Consider the following 27,274-nt stretch of genomic DNA (forward strand, 5'->3'; position numbering starts at 1 on the left):
ACACCCATCCCCAGCCACGAATACCCAGTCAAACACTCCTCATTACCAGAGAACATTGGCCAAACTGTCTACAATTGATTATCAAGACACACACAATGAAGTACTTTTGTTTTAAAAGGTACCTCCACACAAGTATTGAAAATACAGCTTGCCAACATCATTAAAATAAGAAAAAAAAGTATGATGGGTTTTAACTTCAATTTAACCAGTGCCACTTAAAGCCATACTCTCAAAATTCTCGCTCAGCACACAGAACTGGCACTTGAGACATGAAAGGGCAGCTGCGACGTTTGGTTTACATTATATCTTAGTGGTTTCCACATTGTGGCCAGGGGATAAGCATCAGAAGAGGTTTATCTCTGTCACAGTGCTCTATGGAATATGTAAACACTACGTGTAATCAGTACTGCAGTGAAATGGAGTGCAGGGGGGTGTGTGGGAAAGTGCTTTAGGAATAAGTCACCATCTTACTCTGAGCTAAAGGAAAGATAAGACATTGGAGAGTCTGCATGCAGAAGTCTGCATGTTGCTTTGTTAGTTAGTGACTTAGTGTAAACTTTCACTCTGCTAAAGACCTTCCCTCTCATCTATTCTCATCTCATCCGCCTCTTGGCTTAACTCTGTCAGCGTCTTTGTCCTCATCCTCCACCCTGTGAGGCGGCGGCGCTCCTTTTTGTAGAGGACGGGTACTCGTTTTTAGACGAAGAGCCTCTCTCCCGTCTAGAGCCCAAGTTTTAATATGGTGTCCAATCAAAAGTGATTAAGCATCGCAGAGCACAAACAATGCTGGCCCTTAAATCTCTGTGAACCCTCTTTCACTGGCGCGAATGAAAGAGCACTCTGTCTGCAGCAGCAGATGACAGACGCGCGCTTGAAGATAAGTCTTCTCCATGAGCCCTTATCCTGCGAGCGCCCGCTGTCCTGAAGCAAATAAAGAAACAAATAAATACGTTACAAAACGCCAAGCATGACAGAATCGGACCCCACCTTAAAAGACATCAATGGGGAGGAGAGAGGGGCGTCTTATCTTTGTAAATGTTCCCTTTTAGTGCTAAACGTCTGAAGATGATACCTCCGACCTGTGGCACCACACAAGTTGAGTGTGTGAGCCACAATAAAGAACTTTACCTCAAATACACATGTGCATACAAAAGCATGGGTACAGCTTCCAGCAGTAAATCACTAATAAAATCAACCAGCTGCGCTTAAGTATCTTTCACATGAGAAATGTACGGAAAAAAAAGTAAAATTGTCACAAATCACCACACATAAATTACCAACAATCACATGTATGCAGCATGTAAAACAATACCCTGAACTAATGCAGTGGATGCATTTGGTTCCTGCAAGACACACGGCAGCAAGTTTTAAGGAACGCTGGATACTGAGGGCAGCTAACCAACACCGCAAGGATACTGTTCTTACTGTGCCTTTTTAAAATGCCAAGAGCAAGGGTAGTGTTGCAGCTTACAATGACACAGCAGTTGGACGAATGTCTCGTCATTAATATAATATGAACATGATACAGCGTTGCCTAAATAAATGTTTTCACCACATGTAATGCAATCTTACATCTGGTAGGCCTCTTGTTTGTAGCTGAACTTTCTGGGGACGATCTCTCTTTTAGGAAAATACTCAAGTTTGCATGTGTATTCTCTAAATGATTACAGCATCCAAAAGGCAATATTAGCAGGGTTCCATTAGCACATATGAGGGATTCAATAACCACACACACTTGCAGACACATTAGCAAATTTGAAACAGAGAGGAGCAGACAAGCGTCATCGCTGAGAAGCCATGAGAGGGAGGAGCTGGCACTATGACAACAAGACATCAACCGTCTGCAGCCTGCTGCCGTCAACAAGTCAGCATGAGCACTACCATCTGACTGGGCTTTCCTAACACTGCCCCCTTACACACAGCCAAAACTAGCTATTGCTGCTGCTGCTGCTGTTACTCCTGCTCCTGCTTTCAATTTCACAAGAGTGGGCCAAGTAATGGCTTCAGTGTTTTGTGGTCTGCCGACACATATGGTCCATGTAGCGAACCGGTTCTGTCCCCCACACCCCACCCCACCCCCCACGATCGTTTTGGGCCGAGCAGAGAGATGTAGGCAGAGGGAGACAGACGCAGCCCCAGGGGCCGGCCACAGTTATGGGTCTTGTTATAGCTGCCAAGAGAATTGGGCTTCGTCAGGCCACAACTGCAATCAGAGTCCTGTCGCAGTGTGTGGAATTACCCAAACAGAACTTGCTCGTACTGGCAAGGTTCTTTAAAATACAGGAAGTTCAACTTTTAATTGGAAGCCTTTCATGCATACATTAAAAACAAAACTGGCCATAGGTATGACCGATTAACTCTTTATCACTTACATCACCACAATATCATTGTTATTAGTTTGTCTACTGCTGCGGTTGCCCCTATCTGGCTGCCTGACCTAGATTAAAGGTTATTTGCTCAAGTCACAGACGCAGCTCTTTTGGCTCGCCCTTGTTGGGTTTCCTTATCTGGGTTTGTCTGGACAAATCTTGGACACAAAGCGCCCATTTTGTGCTCCTCTCTGGAGATCCTGTTACAGTGTTCCAGACACGACGCGCTCCACCAGTAGTGCCTCTGGGAGCACAGCGTTTGGCGGGGTGGTGCGATTAGCTGCTTCTTCAACTTCATGCATATGATACATGTGAACTCCTCTTACGTCTCTGTGTGCGCTTTTGTGCAGCATTGGAGTAAAATGATCAGTAAAAGAGGAGGGGGGCGTCAAATGATGTCATGCTGTGAGAATTCAGATTTAGCAAGCTTCCCATTCAAACCGACTAAAGAAAATATACATGTGCTTCAGGATTCGCCAAAGATTGCTATAATAATTACATTATTGCTGAAGCACCCCCTGTTACTACTTAAAGCAACTTGTTACAAGACTGAAATAAATGTAAGATTTTACATCAACGAAATATTGTCATGTTGTTCATTCTCAGAAGACCTATACTGTGGAAATAACTCCTTTCCACCCAACAACACAAATGCATGGTGAGTGTGTGGACAGAGATGCCTTCAGGATGATCTAGTGGCCTTATTTATCCTGTGCTCTATAAGGACAAAGTACAGCTACAAGAGCAGGGCAAAAGAGGCAGAGAGAAAGAGGGAAATGAGAGAAAGAGAGAAAAGAGTAGTGTTCGCTGACCTCATTCTGACAACAAGCCCGGGAAGAGCCTTTACTTGGAACGGTTTCGCAATAGCACTGTTGTTTATACAGGTGGTGGGTGAGCCGAGCAAGATATGCAGAGAGCACGCATTTTGCAACACCTCATTATGAATACTAAACACAAGCAGCATGTCAAATCACACAGACACAAACACACACACTTTCTCTCTGGTCCAAAAGAGTGGCTGGGGCTTAATTTTAGTTGTGACATTTGCGGGGAATGCGCCACTTTGCAGGCTGAGGCCAATTCGTCTCTCTCTGTTTAAATATCAAAGTTTTCTTTACACTGTCCAAGAGCTGTCAAACACTACCGTCCTCGGGTATTGTCCACTGAGTGCTCGCCTCCTGGAACGAACGCCTCTGGTTGGCTTGTGTGTTTGGCTGTGGGGCCGTCTCCTGCAACAACATCCACTTGGCCAGAGTTCAGGCCTGTGGACAGCTACAATAGCCCAAAGGTGGCTGCCCGGACCATTGTTTATGCAACAGCACACTACTGCCAGGTTAAAGGGAAAAGACCAGGACAGTGGAGGAACACGGAGGGTTCCTACCTGCAGCAGAGTTATGCTTCTGTTCGTGTCTCTATAAATACTGCCGTTTTATTATAAAACTGTATTTTTGTCTCATTCATAAATAATTAAATCAGACGTTAAGATCTGCAGATCTTGCAAAATGCTGCTGATTACGGTCTAATTTTAAACACTGCTATGTGAAGAATAGCACTATAAATAAACACTATATCTTCTGTGATTTTTAATGAAAGGCACAAAACGGAAAACTACCACCTAAGCCAAAGCCATTTAAATTTAATGAAATCTTACTCAAACAAAATTGATTTTTTTTCTGCAACATTTGAAGCCTGAATATAAAGCCATGAATAAGGTAATGTAGCGCCTTAAATCTCCTCTCCCACTAACCAACGAGGTGAACCAAATCCATTATTATCTTAGAAAGATGAGAAAAAAACAGATCCACACAACAGCTGTTTGGTAAACATACCAAAGTAATTGTTCCAAACGCCTTATTTTAACACAGATTAAACACAATTAGAGGCTGTTTATCTAATCACACACAGTCACTTTGCCATAAGAAAAACCTCTGTCATTGTTTCTAGCACAGAGGGATTTTCTAACCTTTATTAAACTAGAATAAAACTTACTGCATTAAAGCTGGAAATGGAGGACTTTTTTGTGTAGCTTCCTAATGTACAGGAAGGAAGTTTTATATACAAACAAAGCATTTGCTCATTGCGTAGCAAGACTATAGGACCAAAAAAACATGGTTGGTTGGCTAAGGCAAGGGTCTTCTGAGGTGAATATGAGGAATTCAGGTCAGAGCAGCCGAGACGTTTAACCAGATCAAGCCGCTGCAGCCTGGGTGGAAATAGCATGGGAGGCCAGGGAGAGGGAAAGCAGTGCGTCACAGCTCCTGGCCTGATTCCTGGCTCTCACCCCCTCGACCAACGCAAACAAGAGCCATAACTTCCCTAATGATCTGAGATCATGTATGCCTCTCACACGTTCCACCAATAGTGAGCGCTTCCTCTTCACCTTTGACCTCAAAGTGGGTGTGCCTACCTTTGACTCTGCGTGGCGCTCAGAAAATGCAGGCACAGTGCTAGTGTGGTGTGTAACAAAGTCAGTTATAAAGTCTAAGCGTCCCACTGTGAAAAAAATTACTTTAATCCAAGAAAATACAAAACTTTTTAACACCTCACAAGTCTCTTAATATCTTCAATATTCTCACTTGTTTTAATTTTCCCTGTCACACGCAACTATGCTGCGATTCAGGAGTCTACGTTTTTTTCTCTCTCACACACACACACACACACACACATTGTAAACAGTCTTTATTGAGACGTGAGTGCTTGTATAAACATAGACAAGCCCTATTGAGGGTCCAGGGCTAGGTCGAACAATAAGAGGGGGAAAGTTGCTGGACGTTCCTCACAGACGGTGTGTACAAAATCCAATTATCAGAGCCATGGCATTAACATTCCAGCAGTCTGGCAGGTGACGGCTCCGTCTCTTCAGCCCCCCCTCAGCCCTCTACACTGCCAGCATGGGATAGAGTCTCCCGGCAGCACCTCGACAATACACATACACACATGCAGCCTTCTTCAGCTCACCCCCTCCTTGTCTAAGATCCCCCAAGTATTGAGACATATATAGTGGGAAGAAGGCAAAGAGAGGGGAGGAGTGTGGGGTCCACCAGCGACACTAGTCTTTTCTTCAGGAGATCAGCGCGACCGGCCTAGCAGGCAGTATCAGTCAATGGGGCATTCTTCTCCTCTCTGTCTCTGGGTGAGAATATGTTGATCGCTGATAACGTTGCTTTGATTGCCATAACGGGGAAACCACTTTTTGTTTTGAGTATTTGCCTCCAAACAGTAGAGGCTTTGTCAGCCTTTGGGTGATATTCATGGCATGAAAATGCTGATTTGAAAAAAAAGGGTTAATAGTAAAACAAAACAATATTGCTGTTCTTGGCTACGGGACAAGTTTACTGGATTAAAATAACGTCTGCGGGCCTCTCAGTGAGAATAAAAGTAAACAAAAAATGTAACAAAAAAATTTAGACTTTACAGCCAGTCTGCTTTAATTAAAGCCTCTAACTGCTGTAATTAGCCTCTGCACCTTCCTCCAGCATTAATCCCTATGGTATCATGAAGCTCTGGCCATCATGCATCATTAGCTGTTGTCCTTATCTTTCTTTGCTTTACATACATATACATATAGGCCTTGTCACTGTGGGATGTGGTGTACGTGATAGTGTGCATGCGATAATGCTACGCCTCTGCCTGGTGTCATGCCCCGTACCCTTGTCAGGTCCTAAATATAAACGTACATCTGGCCCCCGTTCTGCTCTTTCCATCATGTCATCCTGCCCACGAGAGAACTCCAGTACACTTACAATACAGTATTATTTTCATTGTGGACACTGTGTTATCTTTTTGACTCAGATTCATTTAAAGATGCAAAAACGTTCTCCATTCTCACATTTTAAACGCAGGAAATAACAAACGTAAATAAACATGATCCCTCAAAATTCCTGATGCCTCATTTCTACACTCCAAGCAGGGATTAAGCTAAGAAGTAACTGTGTGTTTGTGCCTTGGTGCAATGTGAGTAAGTATGCGTGTGGGGGCCAGTTTAGGAGGGATACAGTCAGGCCTTTCTTTTCATTTCCGGATAATGGAGCAAACAATAACATTATATGTGATCTGTAATCAATGCATAACATCCTGAAGTTTTTAAAGTGCAATTTGACATTAATTCAAGTGATTAAAGGTTTAAAAATGGTACTTCCTCCCTCTTTTCAGAGCTAAACGTAACCAAGAACTCTACTTTGTCCCTCTATAAAACTCCTTTTGTTGTAGCTATTCCCCTCCTCTTTGTGTGTCACTGTCCTTCTTTGCGGTGAGATGTTAGTCAAGTGTCTTGTGGCTTTCTCCACCCTCACCAGAAGGCCTGCCCGCGGTTAATTATTCTTGGATGGTGGATGAAAAAAAAGTGAGTTCTTTTTTTTTTTTTCATGAGCTCAGCAGCAGTTTCCCATTCATAATAGTTGGCACTGGTTTCTCTCTGGCTGCCAGAGATCACACCCCAACCATTTTCATTTTCCTTCATCCATTTGTTTCATTCATGTCATAGATTTGGCAGGGGCCTACGCTGCTTTCCTGATGGTCGCCGACCCTTCGACACCCTTCTTTTGAGTTGCAAACTCCCGTTTGTGGCTTTGTTTGAGATGATGGTGAAGAAAATGTGGAAGAAACAATTCACACTGGATTGCATCTAAGTCGTAAGTTGTCGTACAAGTTTTATTAATTGTAATCTAAAATTGGACCAAAATGGCTTTAGCAAAGCCCTGCTGACATACTCTTGGATGGAGGCAAGGACTTCACGCATTAGGACCTTTCTTGGGAAAGTGGATTGATAATGTTTGCGTATGTTGTGAGTTACAATGTTGGGATGCATCCAAAGTTTAAAAAAGAACACTTAAACAGCGTGGGCTTCATACAGTATATTATCCTATAAATTTGCAGAAGTGGGGAATGCACTCGCCTCCAACACTTTAAGTACATTACACAGTGCATCCAGCTATCTGAGGCTCCAAGAAACAACAGTTTATCAACATGTGACTCCTGGAAATATGCCCACTGACAATAAAGCTATATCACACCAACACACACTGCTCCCACCCACTCATTCACCAACCACTTTGCTAAATCTATCAACTGCATCTCCATGCATGAATTTTAATCCATCCACAGAAGCGGAGTTCATATGTGCATGTGAGAAGCACTTAAATCTAACACACATACACATAGCCTGCAGATGCAGTGTGTTCTCTATGGGCTGTCTCAGTTGGAGACAAGATGGCCACCACGTCTCCAACTGAAGCAGCACCTCCCATCTGAGTGGAGTTAGAGACTGGCTAGCAGGAGTGCAGAGGAGAAGAGTCTCCTGGGGCAGTTGGCTCAGCAAGCGGGACCAGAGGATGGCTGCACCATGGATTAGGGCCCCACAGTGGTCCATTGTTAATTGGGCGCCATGTGTGAAAGCTACAGAGAGATTAGTTTGTACAGCTGCTGCCATTTGTCATAACTGCCCTTAACAAGACACACATGGCAAACCAAGTTACAGCCAGAAGTTTTACAGAAAAGGGGAGAAAAAAATGTCTGCTGCAGCATCTAATAGTTTGCAAAACAGACTTGTATAAGAGGATGAAGATGTTCCTGGGAAACACCAAGCAGACTCAGCTGGAATCCCATAAGAGTTGATGAGTTTGAGCATTACTCATTTAGCCATCTGTAGGTCAACTAGGGTCATTATCATAACTGCTCAAAAAGCTATGTTAAGCCAGCAGAGATCCCAGACGGCAGGTTGCAAACAATTCTGTGAAAACTATGAGGGAGACCAGCTATTACATCATAGCCCTGTTGGGTAAAGCTCAAATTAGGATCTGGTTTTTATTAGACAATCATTAGAGGGATACTACAGAGATAACAAGAGGGCCAGTGACTACAGGTGTTACGGCCAAATTTCCTTGTAGGATTCACCATGAGGTTTAAGCGAGGGATGGTGGAGTTATTTTTTTGGTAGGAATCCACAATGTAATTGTGGGTTGTAGGTATGTGCACATGTTGGAGGCTTAATTACAATCTTGACTTGGTAAATCTGGAACAAGCTTTTAAAAAAGGACTCTCACTTTCAGTTTTGTCCAACAGATGCTGGAGCACTGTGGATTTTCTGTTGACTGAATTTAAATGCATTCTTCAGAAGTGACGTACAGGTGAGAAATAGTCTGCCGCGTGTACGCAGTTTCTATGTGCAAGTGTGCAAACATAAAATTTACGAAGGGTTTTCTAGAAGTCGGGGCAGATAAAACTACCAGCTGGAGACTTTGCTGGTTGAGAGCACTGGCCAATTTGAGAAGAATTCAAGCTATCGAGGGCCAGATCACATAAGCTTTCAGAAGACACCATGGTAACGAGGCCTGAGTAAAAATAACGGGCTTCATTAACCATCCTGTTTGTGCTGTAATCACAAGGTCTACACAGCACTAGTCTGTTCATCCTTGCATGTCTTGGCACTGTGGACAAAAACATAAACTTATTCTGTTATGTGTATTTTATGTCTAAATTGAACTTTTCCATCTGTATGTGGAAATCTCCAAAGAAAATACATTTTTTCAAGGGTGTTTCTCTTCTCCTCTCCCCTTTTCTCAGAGTTGTTTTAATGCCTTGAACAAAGCTCTGTGACAGTGTAGAAAACCCATATCATCTGTTGGTTTGGTGAGATTTAGTTCTCACAAACAAAAAGGCCTACATACTTCCTCTCCACTTGTCGGTCCCTCTATGTGGCTCACTTTAATCGCATACAGCCCCCATTGCTCAAAGAAGCTGTCTTTCATTAAAGACGGCATGTTTATGTAAGTGCTAAAAATGTACAACACGTACTTTCCTCTTTCTCTGCTGCTATAACATTTCTTACTGTATGGGTCAATAAAAATCACACAGTCTCATTGGGGAATGGGCGTCTTCTGGTGTTCGACAGTTGGTTTCTAAATTTGGGAGCTTTTTGAGAAGTCAACCTGACATATGTGAGGGAGGAGTGGAAGCTCTTTCGCTAGCTTTGACAACTCAATGGGGTGCTGATGAATCCGTCCCAAGCAGGCCATTCCCAAGCCCCAGACACCATATCCCCTCTCTGACCTGCAGCACTGACATTAGAAAGAAATCCTCTAGGGATTCACCCCCCCAACCCTCCACCCCAAACAACAACATGCCCACCCAAAAGTACATTTTGAACAGTGTTTGCGATGGCAGGCCTTTCTTTTTCTGTCCAGCTCAGGTCTTGTCGAGCCGTCACAGTGACGGGCCGTACTGTACCCCCAGACAAAAGAAGAGACAACCATCACTCTGGGCCACTGATCGGCCCTGTCTGGACTGAAAAGACTTTGATGGGGTAAAGCAGGGTGGGGGGGTGGGGGTGCTGCACAGAGAAGTTAGTGTCTCCTGGGCAACCACTCTGATTGTCTGTCCCTGCCCAAACACCCCACCTACTACCCCTTCCCATTTTTTCTTCCCTTCATTGGTTGTTCACAAGCCTCCATCCTCCGGCTTTTTCATGAAAGTCTCATTCTGACACTTGAGGGTGCTTTTCTCCTGACTGACTTGAAAAAATGAAAGGTCAAAAAACATCTCCACACGAATTCTCTATCTAAGACTTTTGTGCCTACTGTCTGAACCTTCTTATCCTTCTTTTCACTGCTGTCTTACATGACCAGTCTAGCAGGCAGATGGGAAAACAGTAAGTTTTTCTAGCAGTTACGCTAGTAGAAGTGAGGGCAGCCATTGGATGGAGAAGCTCAGGCTGTAGGGAGGGCCTGCTTTGTAAGGCAGGACAGTGAGGTACGGTGTAGTGCCTGGGATAGGGGGTGAAAGTACCCATTTGTCTTCATTTGGTCGGACTGGCAGACAGGGTGGGGGTGGGGAATCTATCCGGGGAGGAGTGGGAGGTGCCGGTCCTCCAGTCAAGTGGCCTCGGGGGGATTTGAAATGCGTTTGGGTCCTCCCCAAAAGCCTGGGAAAGTGTGGGGAAGCTGAGATCTTCACCATAGACTAATGACACAAACTGCAGTCCTTAACTAAGTGTAGCCACGAACGCAAAACTGAGTCTCCTGCTGAAATACACAAGAAAAGCCTTTTCAACACAATGCCCGAGCCTTACAATGCCAAAGAAAAGCCTTGTCCTATTTTTTGACGGATGCAACAGCACAAACTGTGACACAAGCAAATTAAAAACACTGTAGCTAAGCAAAGGAGGGAGTTGTAAATTTTGCCGAGAAAGAAAGCATCCACATTTCTCAGTGGCCTCTGCTCCGAGCTGCCTTGTTTCCATGGAGATTTATGTACACATGGCACACAAAAGAGGGCTAAGGAGGTAACACGGCCTGTTTAAGCCTTGAGGTATTTGCTCGAGCAAAGACCCACTGCTAATAACACAAGCTTCATACTGAGCCAGGCAACCTGGCTGCACTGCACCCAGGTTAGTGTTTGAGAAAGAGCAGGAGGGGAAAGAAGGCAGAGGAAAGGCAGATGGAGATCACAAACAACCAAAGGTCCTAGAAAGCGAGTGAAGATGTTAGGATAGAAAGAAAGATAGAAAGAGAGAAGGGAAAAAGAAAAAGAAAGAAATACTGCACTGCAAAACATAAATAGCTCCCGGGTTAAGAGAAAAAGGATCGGGAAGACATTTAGTGGGAAGCGGAAATCAATAAGGCAAGCGGTGAAGCTGGGAGGGAGTTCTAAGTGGATTAGATTGAGAGAATGTGTTCGATAGGTTATGGCTCTGAGAGAGAGGTAGCCAGACACCGCAGGCTATATTGCATACTAATAAGGAAGACGGAATGGAAGCTAAGCACAGGGTTGCGCAGTTCACTCTGAAGACTTGTTCTATACTGCTCTGGTATCGTTGGTTGAGGTTTTTCCCAGGATTTGTATTTCACGGTCATGTTCTAAATGTTCACTCTGAAATTTCATGTCCAAGAATATAATTCTACTCAGAGCCCAAAAAAACTATTCGTGAGACTGTTCTTCAATATAATCTGACAGGCAAAGTTGATAATTAAAGAAGGTTGAATGACATGACTTAACCCAAAAAAAGTCAAACTCTGATGTCCTTAACGCTGTCTGCTTAAAACAAGTTTTGTTTCACACTTTTGGCTTGAACCCAGCCACTGTTTCTCTGGCCAAGCGCCTAAGCCTAGGACAGCTGTCGGAGTCTCGGGCTTGAGGGAAAGCTAGGGAGTGAGAAAAGAAAAGAAGACTGGGAGAGGGGAGTGAGAGAGTCATTTGGCCGGGCAGCGTGCCGCAGGGGTGATTCCTGATGGCAGAGGAGGATAAGGGGATATGGGGAGAGGGAGGGTTAGATGTTGTGCTTAGTCACAGACCTCCACTGTGACCCAGAAGGTCAGAGCTCCACACTGGCCGCCTGACCAAAGCCTCTGAGGCAGCCAGGCGGAAAACAAGATGCAAACAGCTACCCCACGCAGTGTGGAGAGCAGGCAATGACCAGTCTTGAAGATAGCAACCAGCAAGAATACCAAGCCTGAGGGACAGGAATAGGGGGTGTGAGAGGGAGTCAGTGGTGCCCACTCCCCCTTACTTAGGCCAGTGATCCAAGGGACCACCAGCTAGACCAGAAGCAGTGGCAGGGGAGTGGAGGCAAACAGTTGCCAAGAGACCACCGGTGATCCTGCGACTGCTGTGGTTTGACCCCGATTGAGAAGGTCAACAAGGGGAGGGGGGGGGGCTTATGAGCTGCCTCACCTCCCCTGACCACCAACACCCACCCCAAGGCAAAAAGTCTTCCTCCTCCACGTGCCCCGGGCCTGCGACAGCGTGTTTTCACTGATCTGTTTTGCTCAATTTAACTTCAGAGGACACCCTGTCACATCTCTTTGCAAAGGTCATGACCCCGGGGGCAGAGGTTAAGTCTGGCAATTGTAAAACAAGGTGTCCATTAACATGGCAGCATGCATTCAAAGGTAATTCATCCATTTCCACAAACTATCATGACGGTGTGAAAAAAAAGTTACATTACTGAGGGGGGAAAAAAGTCAAGGTAATGATGTTTTATGGCCGTGTTAACTTTCAGCACCAGAGTAATGGGAACCCTGCTTGACCTTGACTTCTTTAGTCTAGTCTTAGTTAGTCTACCTCAGCATCTTTTCCTGTGAGAAACTACTACTGCTACTACTGACAACTTCTAAAAAGCACTGAATTATTTTTTTACAAAAAAATGTCTGATTTTATTTACAAGTTTTGGAAAAAATAGTAGATAATATTTTAAAATAAATTACCTTAAAATTAATACAAATTACATGCCTGTGTATTAAGGACAAGGATGTGAGTTTTCCGTAGATAAAATAGCTACATTCCTACAGTTGTTGAGCAAACAGTGATGAACAGCTTAACAAAAACCAAATACAAACGAGGCCCACAGAACACTGACATGCCCGAACACGATGATTATCTACATGCCTTGTTACAACTATTCCATCAAGCTGTCAAACTGGATATGCAAAATATGAATCCAGGTGGGGAGAGGTGAAGATTCAAGGGGGGAAAAAAAAGAATTGCACTTTTTGTTTTATCAGATAGCGATAAAACATCGGAGCGCAGTGTGTGTGTGTGTGAGAAGCCAGGGGCCTGTATTGAACACGGCCTGCCAGTTGGCACAATGGATGCCACAGCCCCCTCTCCCAGCCCCCAGCCTACTTCCCAGCGGGCATTCATCTGGGCAAGCACATGGGTGCTACAGCCCTGCTTGGCTAAACGCGTCTGTGCCCCAGAACAAGGGGGCTGAGTGGCCTCTCAAAATTCACCCAGGACACTCACTGCCAACCCGCCGACCTTTCTCAGGCAGCAACCTACCGCATTTAAAAACACTCTGAACTTGATTTTTTGCCACAAAAAAATAAGAAAAAATACAATTAAGTAAATAACCACGGTGTATTAATTAATTAAACAACAGGACAGAGAGCAGGACGGAGAGACCAACATTAACAGTCCGAACACATTTTTTTCCAGCGCTTCGCACAAATACCAGATTCTGTTTCAGGCCGAGCCGTTTGCTAGTTTCTTTGTGTTGGACTGTATGTTTGTTTGTTTCGTGCAGTTGCAGCAGAACAAAGGCAGCGGCTTCCATTCTGCCACTGTCAAAAAACTTTCCAACGTGCCCACTGCATTGCGGATGCCAACCAACGAATCAAAGGCACGCTGCAAGCAAGACAAAGAGAGTTTGATGCCAACCTCCAAACCTCTAACAACCATTACTGGTGATTTGCCTGCCTCCCTGGCACAGTGTAAAACAAAATGGCGCCGCGCCGCACGCTACCATAACATGGAGGCATTGTCTGGATTTGGACACTGCTTGGTAACTTGAAGAAAAGGAAAAGACGCTTTAGTTTGCAAAAAAAAAACGAAAAAAGGGCTGTTTCTGTGAACCCGGTAAAAGAATGCTATTTTGTATTTGCCAAAGTTTCAATCAACCGAAATTTTGAGGACAGCGGCAAATAGTCGCTCTGATCTGCACGCCGCTGAAAAACCATTTTAAATATATTCAACGGCAAAACACTTCTAACGATAAAATTCCTCTTCTTGCCAACAATTTTCTAGTGTTTCAACTGAACATTTTTCTAAAAAAAAAAATAAATAAATCTGACAAAATACCCACAGATTGGAAACTAACTTTACATTCAAATGGTGTACATGGTGTGAGAAAAAAACTGCTCCTAAGAGCCATTCTCAAGTTGGTACCCAACAGTTAAAATGCAGCAGATGCAAACCAGAGAAGCGGTGGCATCCTACAAAAGACACAAAAGAGGGTCTGATGCCAACCCCGGTGCCAGTGGCAACCATTATTGTCTCTGTGCTGTGCCTTCTGCTTTCCCTGGCACTTATCAAACACAAAATGGCGCTCAGGTTTTGATGATAATGAGCTAGCTATGGCACTATTTCTTCTTCAACAGCAAAGTATTGGTGGTTATTTGTATAGTGTTTTCGCAGTAGATTTAATACAGGAGAATGCTATAGGAGGGATTCCTGCAGCAGCAGCAGATACAGGGAGGAGGTTCAAAACTATGAGAAGTGAATGGCTAAAATTTAATTACACATCCATTCAGAAGCAACCTTTATTTCTATGAGACATTGTATTTTGAAAGAGTTATAATAGAAACATTACAATATTAGTAAATTGAGCAATTCGAAAATTCAATTATGTGTATAAACATTTTGCTTATTTATCATATTCACATATGATGGGATATTCTCCCAGTTTAGAGTCTGGATGAATATGCAAAGCTGCCTTTCAAAACAATCCCTCAGATGAATTTAGGCTGACTATGTTTTGGAAAATTTCTATAACTCTCATTCATTTATTGAGGTGGATTATACTCCAGCATAAAAAGCACAAAATAATTTCGTCAGACAAAAAAAAAAGATTTTACCACATTAATTTAAAAAAAGGATGAGTCTTCACACCGAGCACATTAACGTGTCAGCAAAAAGGCTTTCATCTAAAAGAAAATGGATTTTTAGGTAAACCCAAAGGTTTTGGGGGAGTTTTAAGAAGACTTTATTATTGATTTGCATCCTTAAGGATAAGATGTAATGTGACATAATATTGATGATAATTTTACAACATCAAATAGTGGACAAATTAGGACAAAGGCCATTATAATTTTACTAAACGTGTGCTTTAAATATGAGAATAATAGACTTCTACAATAATCTGGTGCTAGTAAAATATTCTACAGTGTGTTTCTTTCCATTATCAGGTCAGTCTTTGCCCCTACAAATGTCACCGTTTCAACACAAACAGAACAGAGTGTGTGGCTGTGTGATTATGAGGTAACATATACAATCGAAGTGAATAATTAGCTGTTAAATTTGCAAATCATTTATATTGTTTTTGTTTTTTAGTAATTACCTAAAAGATAAACATGTATGCCGCACGTACACAGCACCAAGCATCAGAATTCTCATGTTTATTTGTCTGGCAAATGTAGTGGTGATTTCAGCCAGTGTGTGCAAGACTGCCAAAAAGTAACACATGTGACCCTTGACCCTGCCAAGCCATTATTCACACATGCGCATTAGATCATACACACACACACACAGTGAAACAAACACACAGTGTGAGCTCGAACCTACCTTGGTCCTGGACATAGTATGCTAGAAACAAGTCCAGCTCCTTGACCGATACTGTTATGTGGTGCGGCTGGACACAAAGTGCTGGGTTGGTGCAATGTGGAGACTTGACAAGGCGCTCGCCGTCTGTACTTTCCAGAGGGATGCCTTTGAAGAGGATGACCATCACCAGGTCCAGACGCCAAACTTTGTCGGCCTGCCGCAAACAGTCGATTCGGCGGATCTTGCCCTTCTGGTCCGGGTTGGATAGCACACAGCACGGGGGCTTCTTGCCCGTCACGCTGAGGACAAAGTCCTCCCGGTACTCTTGCCGAATGTCCTTACGCAGCTTGGCCAGCAGCCTGGATGCCCATTTCTGCTTAACCTCGGGCTTCTCGCTCAGAAGCTCATCCTTCACCGCGCGCTCCTCATCCTTGGACATTCGCTTCTCGTGCTTCTTAAAGTACTTGCGTTTTCTGGCCTGGAGGTTGAACCACGTGTAGGCAATGGCACGGACGTGAGGGAGAAGTGCCTCGATGAAGGGATGAAATTCATCCTGGAGCATCCAAGTGAGGAGAAGGGAGATAGAAGAAGAGAAGCATAATGAGAAACACATGTCATCAAACATGGAAAAGAAATATGGGTTTATTCAGCTACTAATCTGATGCAAAAAAAAAAATCAGTCACATAATGTTAATGGCAGAAGTCCTACAACAACACTGGTTTTACCATCTTAGATGTATCTGGATTTCTGCAGATATGACAAGGCAATACCACCGTTTATATCAACTGCCAGCCCTACAATAGCACCGAGCCCGGTGAGTGAATGCACTCACGGCTCCGCTCTCACTTCCCGAGCATGCTCTGAGCAGGACTCCTGTACTGCTGCTGCTACAGAGAGCATGCGCCCCTCTCAGTTGCATTTCTCTTATCAAACTATCTGCATTCCACTGTGAAGTTATCCCTGTGTTCCCTAAGACCTGGAAGGCCTAGTGGGATGCAGTCACAAAATAGGAAGTTAAGGAGATTCACATTTTGCAAATACCATGCACAGAGAGAGAGACAGGCTGCGTGTACAAAATGCAAGTAGCGGTATATTAAATGTAGCACTCCTGTTCAAGGGATTTTGAAAAGGTTGAGTTAGGACTCGAAAATTACTTCACGCCAAAGTACTGCAAGTGTTGAGGTGAACACAGGGAATGTAAGCTGCACGGCTCCATTCCAAAAACCTTAGGTTAGTCGCGGATATTAAACCCAGTCCACTCTTAAAATGTTTCGAAAATACTAATCCAAAAAGGTTTTTTTTTTTTTTGGATTAGTCATTTTATATTAGTGAACCCCTTCTCAAAGTAAAAAAAATAAAACCATTTTTCCTTTTTTGGTTTGAATTAACTTGTAGCACGCCTTATATCTTCTTTTTTTTTATTGTAAACAAAAAAAATGAAAATAAACTTTTTCCAACTTGTGGTTTTAACAGAACGTACCTTGGTTTTGTCAAATAAAGAAAACATAAACCATCATTCTAACAGCAATCCACCAGCTATTTTTTACCTTGATAATACAAATTAAGTAATTCTAAATGAAATTATAATAATTTGTTATTGCCTGTTATATGTAGGTGTAAGAATGCAAAGGACAACCAGGAATCATCAAAAATTACAGCTGCTCAAAGTGAAAAGTGGAAACGTAGAATTATCTGTTTCAGGTCATTAAAATGTCAAATGTAACAAGTATAAGCAGCCACGTTTAAGGAGGCTTTTGAAGAGTTAAACCACATATTGTTCTTTTTGTAGGCAGTCAGGCAGGCAGGCTATAAGAAACCACAGAAATCCACTCCCTATCTGTGCCTGCCGCTGGTGCTCCTCTGAGAAGCCACAATTCTGGTCTGCGCTGCACAGGGCCAATAAAACTCTGCTCCAACAGAGTAACGTCAAATTATATTTATTTATTATACAGAGTGAATAAACCTTTTATACTCTACATATTTTTAAAATGTATTACATTCACACTGTAGATGATCCATTGTCTTTCAGAGACATTAAGAAAAAAAATCATTCAGAAGTTCTTTTAATGTCATCGCCTCACCATAAAGCTGCCAATTAAAATGACAAAAGTAAACTGTAAATGCTAGTTAATGTCCTCAGCAGTAACTGTTTCTGAAATCCTTTTTCACTTCTGGTATCCTGTTCAAAAAACACTTCAAATATTCTGTTAATTTTGTATTTTTTTTAACCTGGCAAAAGCCAAATGCTGTAAAGATAAATGACTTGGCCAGGGCCGATGCAGTGCACTTCAGCTGGGCCATAAAAGCACAATCCTCTTAAGTACAAACTAAACCACATCTCAGTCAATCACTTACTTATGCCAAGTAAAATATAAACAGTAAAACTGAGTCAGCCAAAACAGTCAGCAGCTCTGTCCAACCGCTGAATCAACCTTATCATGCGCTTGATCTTCCTACAGTGAAAGTGGCTTTATCTTCTCCCAACTTCACTTCCCTAAAGTATAAGGGTTTTACTCTAAATAAAAATATACGCGTGGAAAAAAATATATAAACACAGCCCAAGGCAGGCCCGGGAAGTGTGTGTATGCGTGTGTGTGTGTGTGTGTCTGAGGGAGGGAGTGTGTGAGGTTATTGGAGGACGCAAATAACCTAATTAAAACTGAGAGAAAATGAGCATACCTGCACCAAATAGAGAAGTTTATCAAGCAGCCAGTCTATCTGATATAAATCATCTTTACGCACAACTTTACGCACACCAAGAATGCGTAAAGAGGCACTTCAAAGACTATTAAATGATTTTTCATTAGGACTTTCGTTAGAATATAAGATCTCAAAAGTACAAATCACCTCAACGCTTGTTCAAACACACATATTATAAGTTCAGAACTTCAATTTCAAAAGAAAAGGTGCCACGTATTTTCATTTAGAAGGCAAATTTGTATTAATTTGTGTCAATTGTGAAAGCATTTGCCACGCACATCTCTTTGCGATTTATAGATCGAACTTTCTATTCCCTGCCATGTGTCAATTTTTCAGTACAAATATGCAAATCACAAGAATTCAAAGTAAATAAAAAACACACAAATACCTGAGTTAGACAAATCGGAGAATACATGACGAGACGGCTACACACAGAAAGTGAATATACTGGGATTGATTCCTCTGATCACTTTATCGCGCCATTCTTGGACCGATGTGCACCATGCAAGACTGTGGAGCAGCTATCCGCGTAAAGCAAAAAAAGGAATTATCCAAGAACATCCATGAAATGTTTTGTTTGCGATCCAAAGATTGTCGTCACCGCACAGGAAAAAAAAAAGATTTTATGCAGGTTTGTTTTTTTGTTTTTTTTTTTGTGTCATGCACAGAAAGCAACTTGGAGATTCTACTCGTGGAGCCGGTGTGCGAACGGGACTTGCTGCGTACTCCTCTACAACATGGGCTCTTTGCGCGTCTCGGTGCAGTTGATATCTCATAAAGGCATCACGGAGAGCTTCAGAGGGCGCCGAGTGTGTGATGTTCACCCCCGCTTTAACCAAACTTGATATGAAATCGACCGGTGCACCTTCGGTCCTGCGCGATTCCAGCAAATCAGACCCAACTTTTTCTCTTTTTTTTTTCACCCACGTAATTACACAGTCACACTCCTCCTCCTCCTCCTCCTCCTCCTGCAAACACACAGCCCATATCCACCCTCCAGCACCTTCTTCTTCTGCTTCTCGGCTATGTGAAAACACAGCATACAATTCATTTACCCACTCACTTGGACAGAATTATTTTATGAGCTTCAGGGACTTTGGCCTCGGTCACATAGGAACGGAAAAGGAACATTTCCCTCCTTTGCCACCCTTTACCCCCGAGCTGTGTCAACAACACACACACACACACTGATTTTACAGTTTAGATTATTCAACGCATTATTTGAGGTTCACTGTGCTTTTTTAGTTTGTCAGTCACACGGTGACTAACAAGCTAAACTCTTGAAAGTAGTTTAAATAAAAGAAAATTGAATGAGAAGGGAATTTTTATTTAACTTTTTATGACTCCTGCCGTATTTACTGTATTGTTTACTAAAGAATTAGCTTGTAAAACTGCTAGCTAACATGACACCTAGCTTAAAAATGCAACGTTACATTAATTTTTATGCTAATTTTGTCATTTTAAAATGATTTAAAACATAATTTCTGCTTTAACAGTTGCTTTATAAACACTACCTCGTGGTTGTGTGTAACACTGTAGAAAGGACGCTGAAAAGTCATTTAACATTTTACTTTGCTGCTAGTGTGTGCACGCAGTGTGTCTGTCTGTGTGTGTGAGTCCTACAGAGCTGTCAACAGTCCACACTGAGTTCATTTGCCAGATTAAGGGGAATGGGATGTTAACATAGGCTGCCGGAGAATCCGTGCCAAGTTTGGTTCAATTTTGGACCCGACCGTGCCAGTGTTGTGGTCCGTCAACTCCACATTTCTCACCGCCGCGAGGACAGGACACGACAGTACTATCACACAGGAAAAAAATGGCACCACAAACACTGTTATCATAACATTTGAAAGTAGTAATAATCCATGTTCACGTACCATTGCACTGTACTGCATGGATTAATGGGGAATCCTGGAGCCTGGTTGAAACACACAAGCCGGTAGCTTCACATTTCTCACGCTCAACTTTGTGCTTTGGATGGTTTTCCCTTGCAGTGCTCGAAAAAAAAAGTCAACACCGGAAGACAATTCTTGGCAGATAGCGGTGAAAAGAAGTTAGGAACACCTCGCGTTTTTTTCTCTTTTTTTCCTGTCTTCCTTCCTCTTCGAGTCTTACTTTTGAGGATCGTTTTTTTGGGGTTGTTCAGTGAAGTTGAACGTGATCCAGAAGAGGCTGAGTTTTCGGCACTGGGTTGGTCTCCGCCTTCACTTTCACTGTCTGACTGACTGCCGCCCTCCAGCTCCCAGCAGCAAGCGTCAAGCTGCACGAAGCGTAAACAAGACCACTTCCGGTTTGACTTTTCGAAATAAAATACTTGTTGGTTAAAAAGTACTCCCGCACAGTGACTTAGCATTAATAAAAAACATTGATTGGAAGTAATAATGTGTAATGAAGTGCTAAATATAAAATGATAAAGAAAATGTACTTAAAGCATTTTACCGATTAAAAGGTGTTTAATGGCCGAAATCACTGAAATCAACCAACCGCAGTTTGATTTTTTCCTTTTTTTTTAATCTCTGCTAAAGTGTATTTATTTCTTATACTAATAATATAATATATTAGATAAAGCCTAATGACTTTACCGTATCCCTACCTCCAAATGTGTGTTGCTAACTCTTATTTTGAAGGAAAACCCTTCCACTTCCTGGAAATCACATGTAGCTGTTTCTCCGGAGCTTGACGCCGCGCAGTTTTGTAATAGCGTTTGTATTCTCGCCTCTCATTGGTCAACAGCACTGGCCCCGGGACTCTGCACCCTGGGCCCCTCACTTCCGCTCCTCTGACGTGCAGTTTGGGGCTTGACAGAGCCGCGGCGGGTCTGCTGGACAGACAGACACGCTGAATCGCGATGTAGTCACAGTGAGTGATGACGGAAAGCACTGCACACTGCAGCAATTACTGCGCTATATAACGTATGGTAGTGGAATTATTATTATTATTATTATTATTATTAGTGTCGTTGCAGCAGTGAGCGGTGACACTGTGCTGTAACAGTCACTGTGGTGGTGCCATGTTGTCAGTGACTGATAGGCCATTCATAAAGGTTAACCTTGTAATAAATACTACTTCATTGGAGGCCCATTATCATATACAGGACATCCAGTCCAGGACAACAGGAGGAAATGTGATTTTATGACTTAAATAGGAAGCCTCACTATGGATTTCACTGCTCTTTCATCACTATTATGACAACATGAATGCACATATTTACACAAAAATGCCATTGTTGCCCTGTGGGTTCAGCACCCAGTCTTAGGCTGTGCAGAAATGACCCATCAATGATCATTCTACTGTACTGCAGTACAGCAATTCCAAATCATAATGTTGCACTTTTAGTCTTTTCATTTTACTTATTAATTGTTGCTAATGATATAATGTAAGGCAACATTATTATACACAGGCTCCAAACTCTCCCTGCCTCCATCATTCTTCGACATATTTTTATACAGTTTACAGGTGTACAGAGGCTGCTTCATCTCTTTCAATGTGGACTTACCGCCCCCATGTGTGCACACACATCAACTGCAAGTTATACCGACCCACAGCTGTTCTGTTCTGTGTGACAGAACTAAATCAGGTGTTATGGAAGCTTTTTAAAAATGCTATCATTTAGTAAAATGTTACTTATAATGTTGATGACAAGAAGTGTTTTCAATCCTTTTATGTATTTGAATGCCAAATATGTTAATATGACTTTTCATTAATTTATAATAAAAATAATTTTCAAAAATCAGTCAATATGACCGATATTAGATTAAGCCACTATTATTTTGTACTGTTTGCTTTTTTACTGTGCAATTTCATCCTGGTGTAAAAAGTCACAATATTATTTAGTTAGTTCTGTCTTTTTGTATTTTCATTCATTCATTCAATCTCTTAACCCTCTTTATCATATCAGAATCAGAATCAGAAATACTTAATTGATCCCAGGGGGAAATTGCTTTCATTCCAGGTGCTCAATACTCAAAAAAACAGGTTAGAAATATAAAATAAGGTAAAATAGTAAGAGTAGAATAAAAATAAAACTCTAAAATTAAAATTCTAAAATTCTAAACATTAACACACATTCAAGTTAAAAGGCACGTGAAAACTGGTAGTCATATATAATACAACCTATACTGTGTGCAGTAATAATGTAGGGTAGAGGAGGGCTGGAGACTATCCCAGTGGGTGTCAGTGGGTGAGAGGCAGAGTCCTGTACAGGCAGGTCTTCAGCCTATTATGGAGCCACACAGACACATTCACACTATGGCCAATTTAGAGTCCCAATTAAAAAGAAAATTCCATTATGGGAGTAAACCAGGGTGCCATTATACATTCAAAAAATAAAGAGGAATATTCACACAGGTTTACTTATCAGAAGGCTTTTCTGAGGGGTAAAATAGCATCAGTGATTGTGGACAGCTGAGTGTGAAAATAACATTGAACATTATTTTCAGTTCTTCCTTTCTTGTGCACTATTGGGTTGCAAAATTCAAGTTTTATTTTTATTGGTGACCTTAAATTGCCAATGAAATATAGCAAAAGCATTTATATTCCCATACAATGCTACAAGCTCCTACTTCTGCGAGGTGAATGTTGCACTCACATTGAAAGAACTGTTTCGAATTTGTCCCCACTTAATACATTAACTCCAGAGCAGGCTGCCATTGCAATTTCCCACTGATTGCACCATTTTCCAGGTCAGCTGGTCTCTGCCTTCAATGTCCAAACCTTTAATATCAATTTAATTAGCTGCTATTTCTGACAGAGATGTTCTTCACAATATGTTCTGTCTCCTGCTTGTTGAATTGCTCTTAAAATCTCCTGAATTCTTACAAGCACTGTCTGTGCAAAAGGTTGCTTTAGAACATGAAATTGAATTAAAACCTGCTCTTTACAGGAATAGAACTGAAAACAGGACACAATAAATCAGCCGCAGAGCCTGAGCAGGGTTTCTCTCAGCTCACGTGCGTGGAGACAAACCTTAACTTAAACCCTGGTGATGAAACACAATAAAAGCTCGCCTGTAGTCACACAAGTAAATAAAACATTCAGAAAGAAATGTCAGCCTGCGTTGCCTCTTCAGCATGGGAAAAGCGCGGGCTGGACAAGGGCTCTTTGTCCAAGGCTAAATTAACACTGCACAGAGAGGTGCACTAGAGGAACGCTCTTATCCTAAAGGCAGGCTCAATACCTCCTTTAGTTTTCCATCTTCATCAGTGAAAAAGGCATTTTAGTTTGTGGTTCTCTTTAAAACCACTGCAGGCACAGTGAGTGGGTAGGAAATGTTATAAATCTAGGCCTAAAAATCACATTAATCTAAAAAGTACCAGGGATGCTCCTAACATGTACAAAGTCACAGATAATTGTTAATATAGACAACATCTTATTAAGCAGATGTCTCCCAAAACACCTCCAGAAAGATGACCAAAAAGATAAGGAAAAGTAAAGGTAAACTAATATTGAAGAAGAAGAAGAAGAAGAATTCTATGTCTACTTACCATCCACCACGTTCTGGCTGATATGTCATAACAAAGCTGCCATTTAATGGACCTCTCTGTCAGTTTCCCTGCCATCACTGTGCTCCCGGCTCCAATGGGACGCAGTGGAAGATACAGACACCTAATCAAAGGGGCATCAGTAGAGGCATGCTGTGCCACATGTAGGCCCGTCCCTGACAATGTTGCATTATGGGGGAAAAAAAAAAAGATCAACAACAGCTTGACCAGTGACTTGAACCTGACTGTGGTAATTACAAGAGCCATGACCCCTGCAACCCTCACCATCCCCCCCTCCTACACTAACCTCCTCCCCCTTCTGCCCCCCCACCTTCTTCTCCTCTGTCTTCTTTTACACTTGTTGTACAGCATGCATGTAACTGTGGTTATTCTTTGACAACAATCAGATTCACTGATTGCACTCACCCTTTAAATCTCATTACAAGCTTCATGTCACCGTGTGGCAACATACTGAGATTCTCTTGAAAGACTGATTCAGAATTAGAAAATATCCTCTGTTCTTACTCAAAGGTGCCTCCGAAAGCAGTCATAGATATCATCAAGCATGTGACCTGTAGCATTAGAGCTCTCCTCAGTCTCAGGGCTTTACTGTATTTTGATCCATAAATTAAGACGTCCTGTGCGTCCATGTAAATGTTATCTGAATGCCAGCTGAAAAGACCTTTTCTCTCCTGCCACATTCCAATCCTCCTCGCTGTGGCCGCTCGGTGGCAGCTGGATTTCCCCACATGGACGGTGGGTGGACTTAGCAACAGTAACTTAGCATCAGTTACAAAAAATGCACATATTTGCGTACTTTCTGTTTGATTTTGTTGTCTTCTTGGGTTTCAAAGGGTTAAATCACACACAATCCCAGACTAAAATTAGAACTATGATGGGGATTAAAGGCTGATTGTTTGTCTGCTTTTCAGAAGTACCAGCTCACGGTTGACCTTTTCACTGCACCTGACTTTAATAAAGTAGTAATTAGCCATCTAATTAGGAGACGGCTAATTTCACTGGCTGCTAAACAGAGAAAACAGAGAGAGACAGAGTCAGTGTGGAAGACAAATGTCAGCTCACACTAAAAAGAAATCCTGTTTAAATTATTATTTATCATCAATATATTACTGACCAGTGAATTAACTGACTTTATAAAGGCTATTTGTCCTTATTGAGAGACAAGCTGCTGTTGAATGCATCATCATCATCATCATCATCATAGCTGATCATGCAATATATATATATATATATATATATATATATATATATATATATATATATATATAACCTTAATTGTTTTAATTTCTAAATAAAAGAACGTCATGCCCACGTATAGCTACACACTGTTGTGAAAGTGTAGCAGCTTTTATTGTTTCATGCATAATCTCCCATTTTTTTATAGTATTAATTTTGTACACCAGGAGCCACTGTTAAAAACTATCAGAAAGTAAAATAAAACATTTCTGACACGTTAGCCAGCTGACGGCGAGCGTCCCTCTGAGGAGAAAGGAAAACGTTGAGGACCAACACATGAGAGCGGCGTGCGCCCTTATTGATTTTGAGGTTCAAATCGATAAGGTTTCATCGTCTTGATTGGATTAACTGTTTCAAGTTCAACTTTTAATTGGATTTCTACTTTCTACAATGACAGCTTATTTGAAAATCAATACCTCAATCAATAACCTCCATGTTCAGAAAGTTCAGCTGAGAAATGAAGGAACGTAGCAGACACCTGCCACTGGTGAGCCACACACATAACTCACTGAGGTCTGACAAATCTGATTATATCTTTGTTGCTATGTTAAAATGTCAAAATTCAAATTTGAAAGGTTGTTGTTGTTGTTGTTTGTTTTTTTTAATGGGGGACACAGAAAGCTGAAGACTTCCACATGATGAGGATGGATAGCTGATGATCCTAATCATCATGTCATAGGATATACTGCGCACACTGCAGGGCCCATATGGATATAAACCTTAAAATGATCATGTGGCTCATTATAAGTGATCCAATAATAAATTCTATCTTCCATAGCGGACAGTTAATCCGTGTCTCAGCTTGGCAAAAATATCTGGAGAACACGCCAAGCCACTAACTCCAATCCTAGACAGGTAAACAGCCTCCTATATGAGAGATCACTGCTCCAAGCACAGTTTATGTTTATCAAGCATGTGGCTAATTATTTCTTTTGTTCAGCCAGATGTCGTGGACCATAAAACTAGCAGGTGGTCACTTATTTAATTAATCCAGTTGACCAACCATTACCAGAGATTAGGAGCATGTTTAACCCAGGCTGCTGCGGGCTGTTCGAGTCCTTGAATGTTACCATCTCAAAGCACAAACAGGGTAATTAAAGGTAAGGCCTATTATGATAAACACAGATGAGGACACTTAAGGCATTGTCATAGTAAAATAGACACTTAGACTGACCAGTTAATTTGTAGGTGCGTGTTAAAAGGGGCTTATTTATTTGGCTCTGCTTGCTAAATGTAAAAATACAGTAAAACACCACAGGATCAAGCTCCAAGGAGAAGAATCAGAAATCTGGCACATGTGAAAATGAATAAATAACGATTCCTAATGCTTTGTGTTTTTTTGAACTCAGACATCCTTATGTGTAACAAGCAAACAGTCTTGATCTTCTGACTCAGTCCACGATGACCTTTTTGTGATTCAGGCTGGCTGGGGGTCGGTATGTGGACAATAGACTACAGTGTATAAAAACAATTTTAGACAACACACACACAGAGATTATGTTCACGGATAGTGCACACATTACACACGCCTCACTGAGACTTTAGAACTTTTCAGGACAATGGCCATTTGGCTGGAGAGCAACAAACAGCAATTAAAACATCCAGGCAATCTGACTCTGATGCCAGGCCGCCTGCTATTTTCTTTAAACAAAGATCCACTGATGGGTCCAGTTAAATGTTTCAGTGTTTAAGGGTCACATTTTACAGCTAACAGGTGGTATCACTCTAACTTATTTTAGCATAAAAAATGTAATATGATGGCCAAATTACATCAGCGTGCACAATACAAAGATCATGGAAATGCAGAGTGTTCTCTGTAACACCTGTGCCTTTCCTGCTATGGTATGCAAAACGTGTGTCAGGCTCTATTAAGTAACATGAAATGTGAACATTACAGGGATGGTTCACTTAAAAATCAAACATTTGTATAATTTTTGTGTCAATTTCTTCATTTTTTTTTACATACTAACTAGGCAATACTCAAAAACTACTATTATGGTTAAATGACAATTAAATTACATTTAAAAGAAGAATCATTTCAAACTTATTCAGCATCAAATTTATTACATGAATACTTATTATTATCTTATAATAGGTTTCTAGACATAAAGAAACTCTTATCATATTTACAGTGTATTGATTTATTTCACAAAACATTTCCAGTGAGTCAACGTTAAACAAAATAAAAAATCTCTCTCACACACAAACACACACAGAAAATGAACATATGAGATAAAGTGTGTGAGAACAGTGTCGTAAAAAAAAAAGTTCACTGTTGTTTTCTAGCAGCTTTTAACAAAAATCAAATGAACTCAAGTCGTTGTGTTAAGAGGTGTGCAGTCCGACATCTTGTTATTAATTGAGTAAATGCTCTGCGACAACAACACAGCAGCTACAGCAGTGTTGGTCAGAGGTTAGTGAAGCACTGAAAAATG

The 27,274-nt window shown here is 41.7% G+C and overlaps 1 protein-coding gene across 5 annotated transcripts in view; it reads right to left on the reverse strand.

Annotated features, from left to right (window-relative positions):
- The window catches only part of LOC114450625 (nuclear factor 1 B-type-like), a 53,894-nt gene extending 33,574 nt beyond the window's left edge, over positions 1-20,320 (reverse strand). For 2 of the 5 annotated variants that reach the window (XM_028428829.1, XM_028428831.1), the window contains exons 1-2: positions 18,491-19,002; positions 15,423-15,954 (exon numbers count right to left, since the gene is read on the reverse strand). In XM_028428829.1, coding sequence (XP_028284630.1) covers positions 15,423-15,954; positions 18,491-18,517 — 559 coding nt within the window. In that variant the 5' untranslated portion in view covers positions 18,518-19,002. Of the gene's footprint in view, positions 1-15,422; positions 15,955-18,490; positions 19,004-19,979 lie in introns of those variants that run through there. The other 3 variants (XM_028428830.1, XM_028428828.1, XM_028428832.1) reach the window with 3 other exon arrangements.
- Between the last annotated feature and the right edge of the window lie 6,954 nt (positions 20,321-27,274).

Source organism: Parambassis ranga, chromosome 18 (genome assembly GCF_900634625.1).
Source record: "Parambassis ranga chromosome 18, fParRan2.1, whole genome shotgun sequence".
NCBI lineage: Eukaryota > Metazoa > Chordata > Actinopteri > Ambassidae > Parambassis > Parambassis ranga.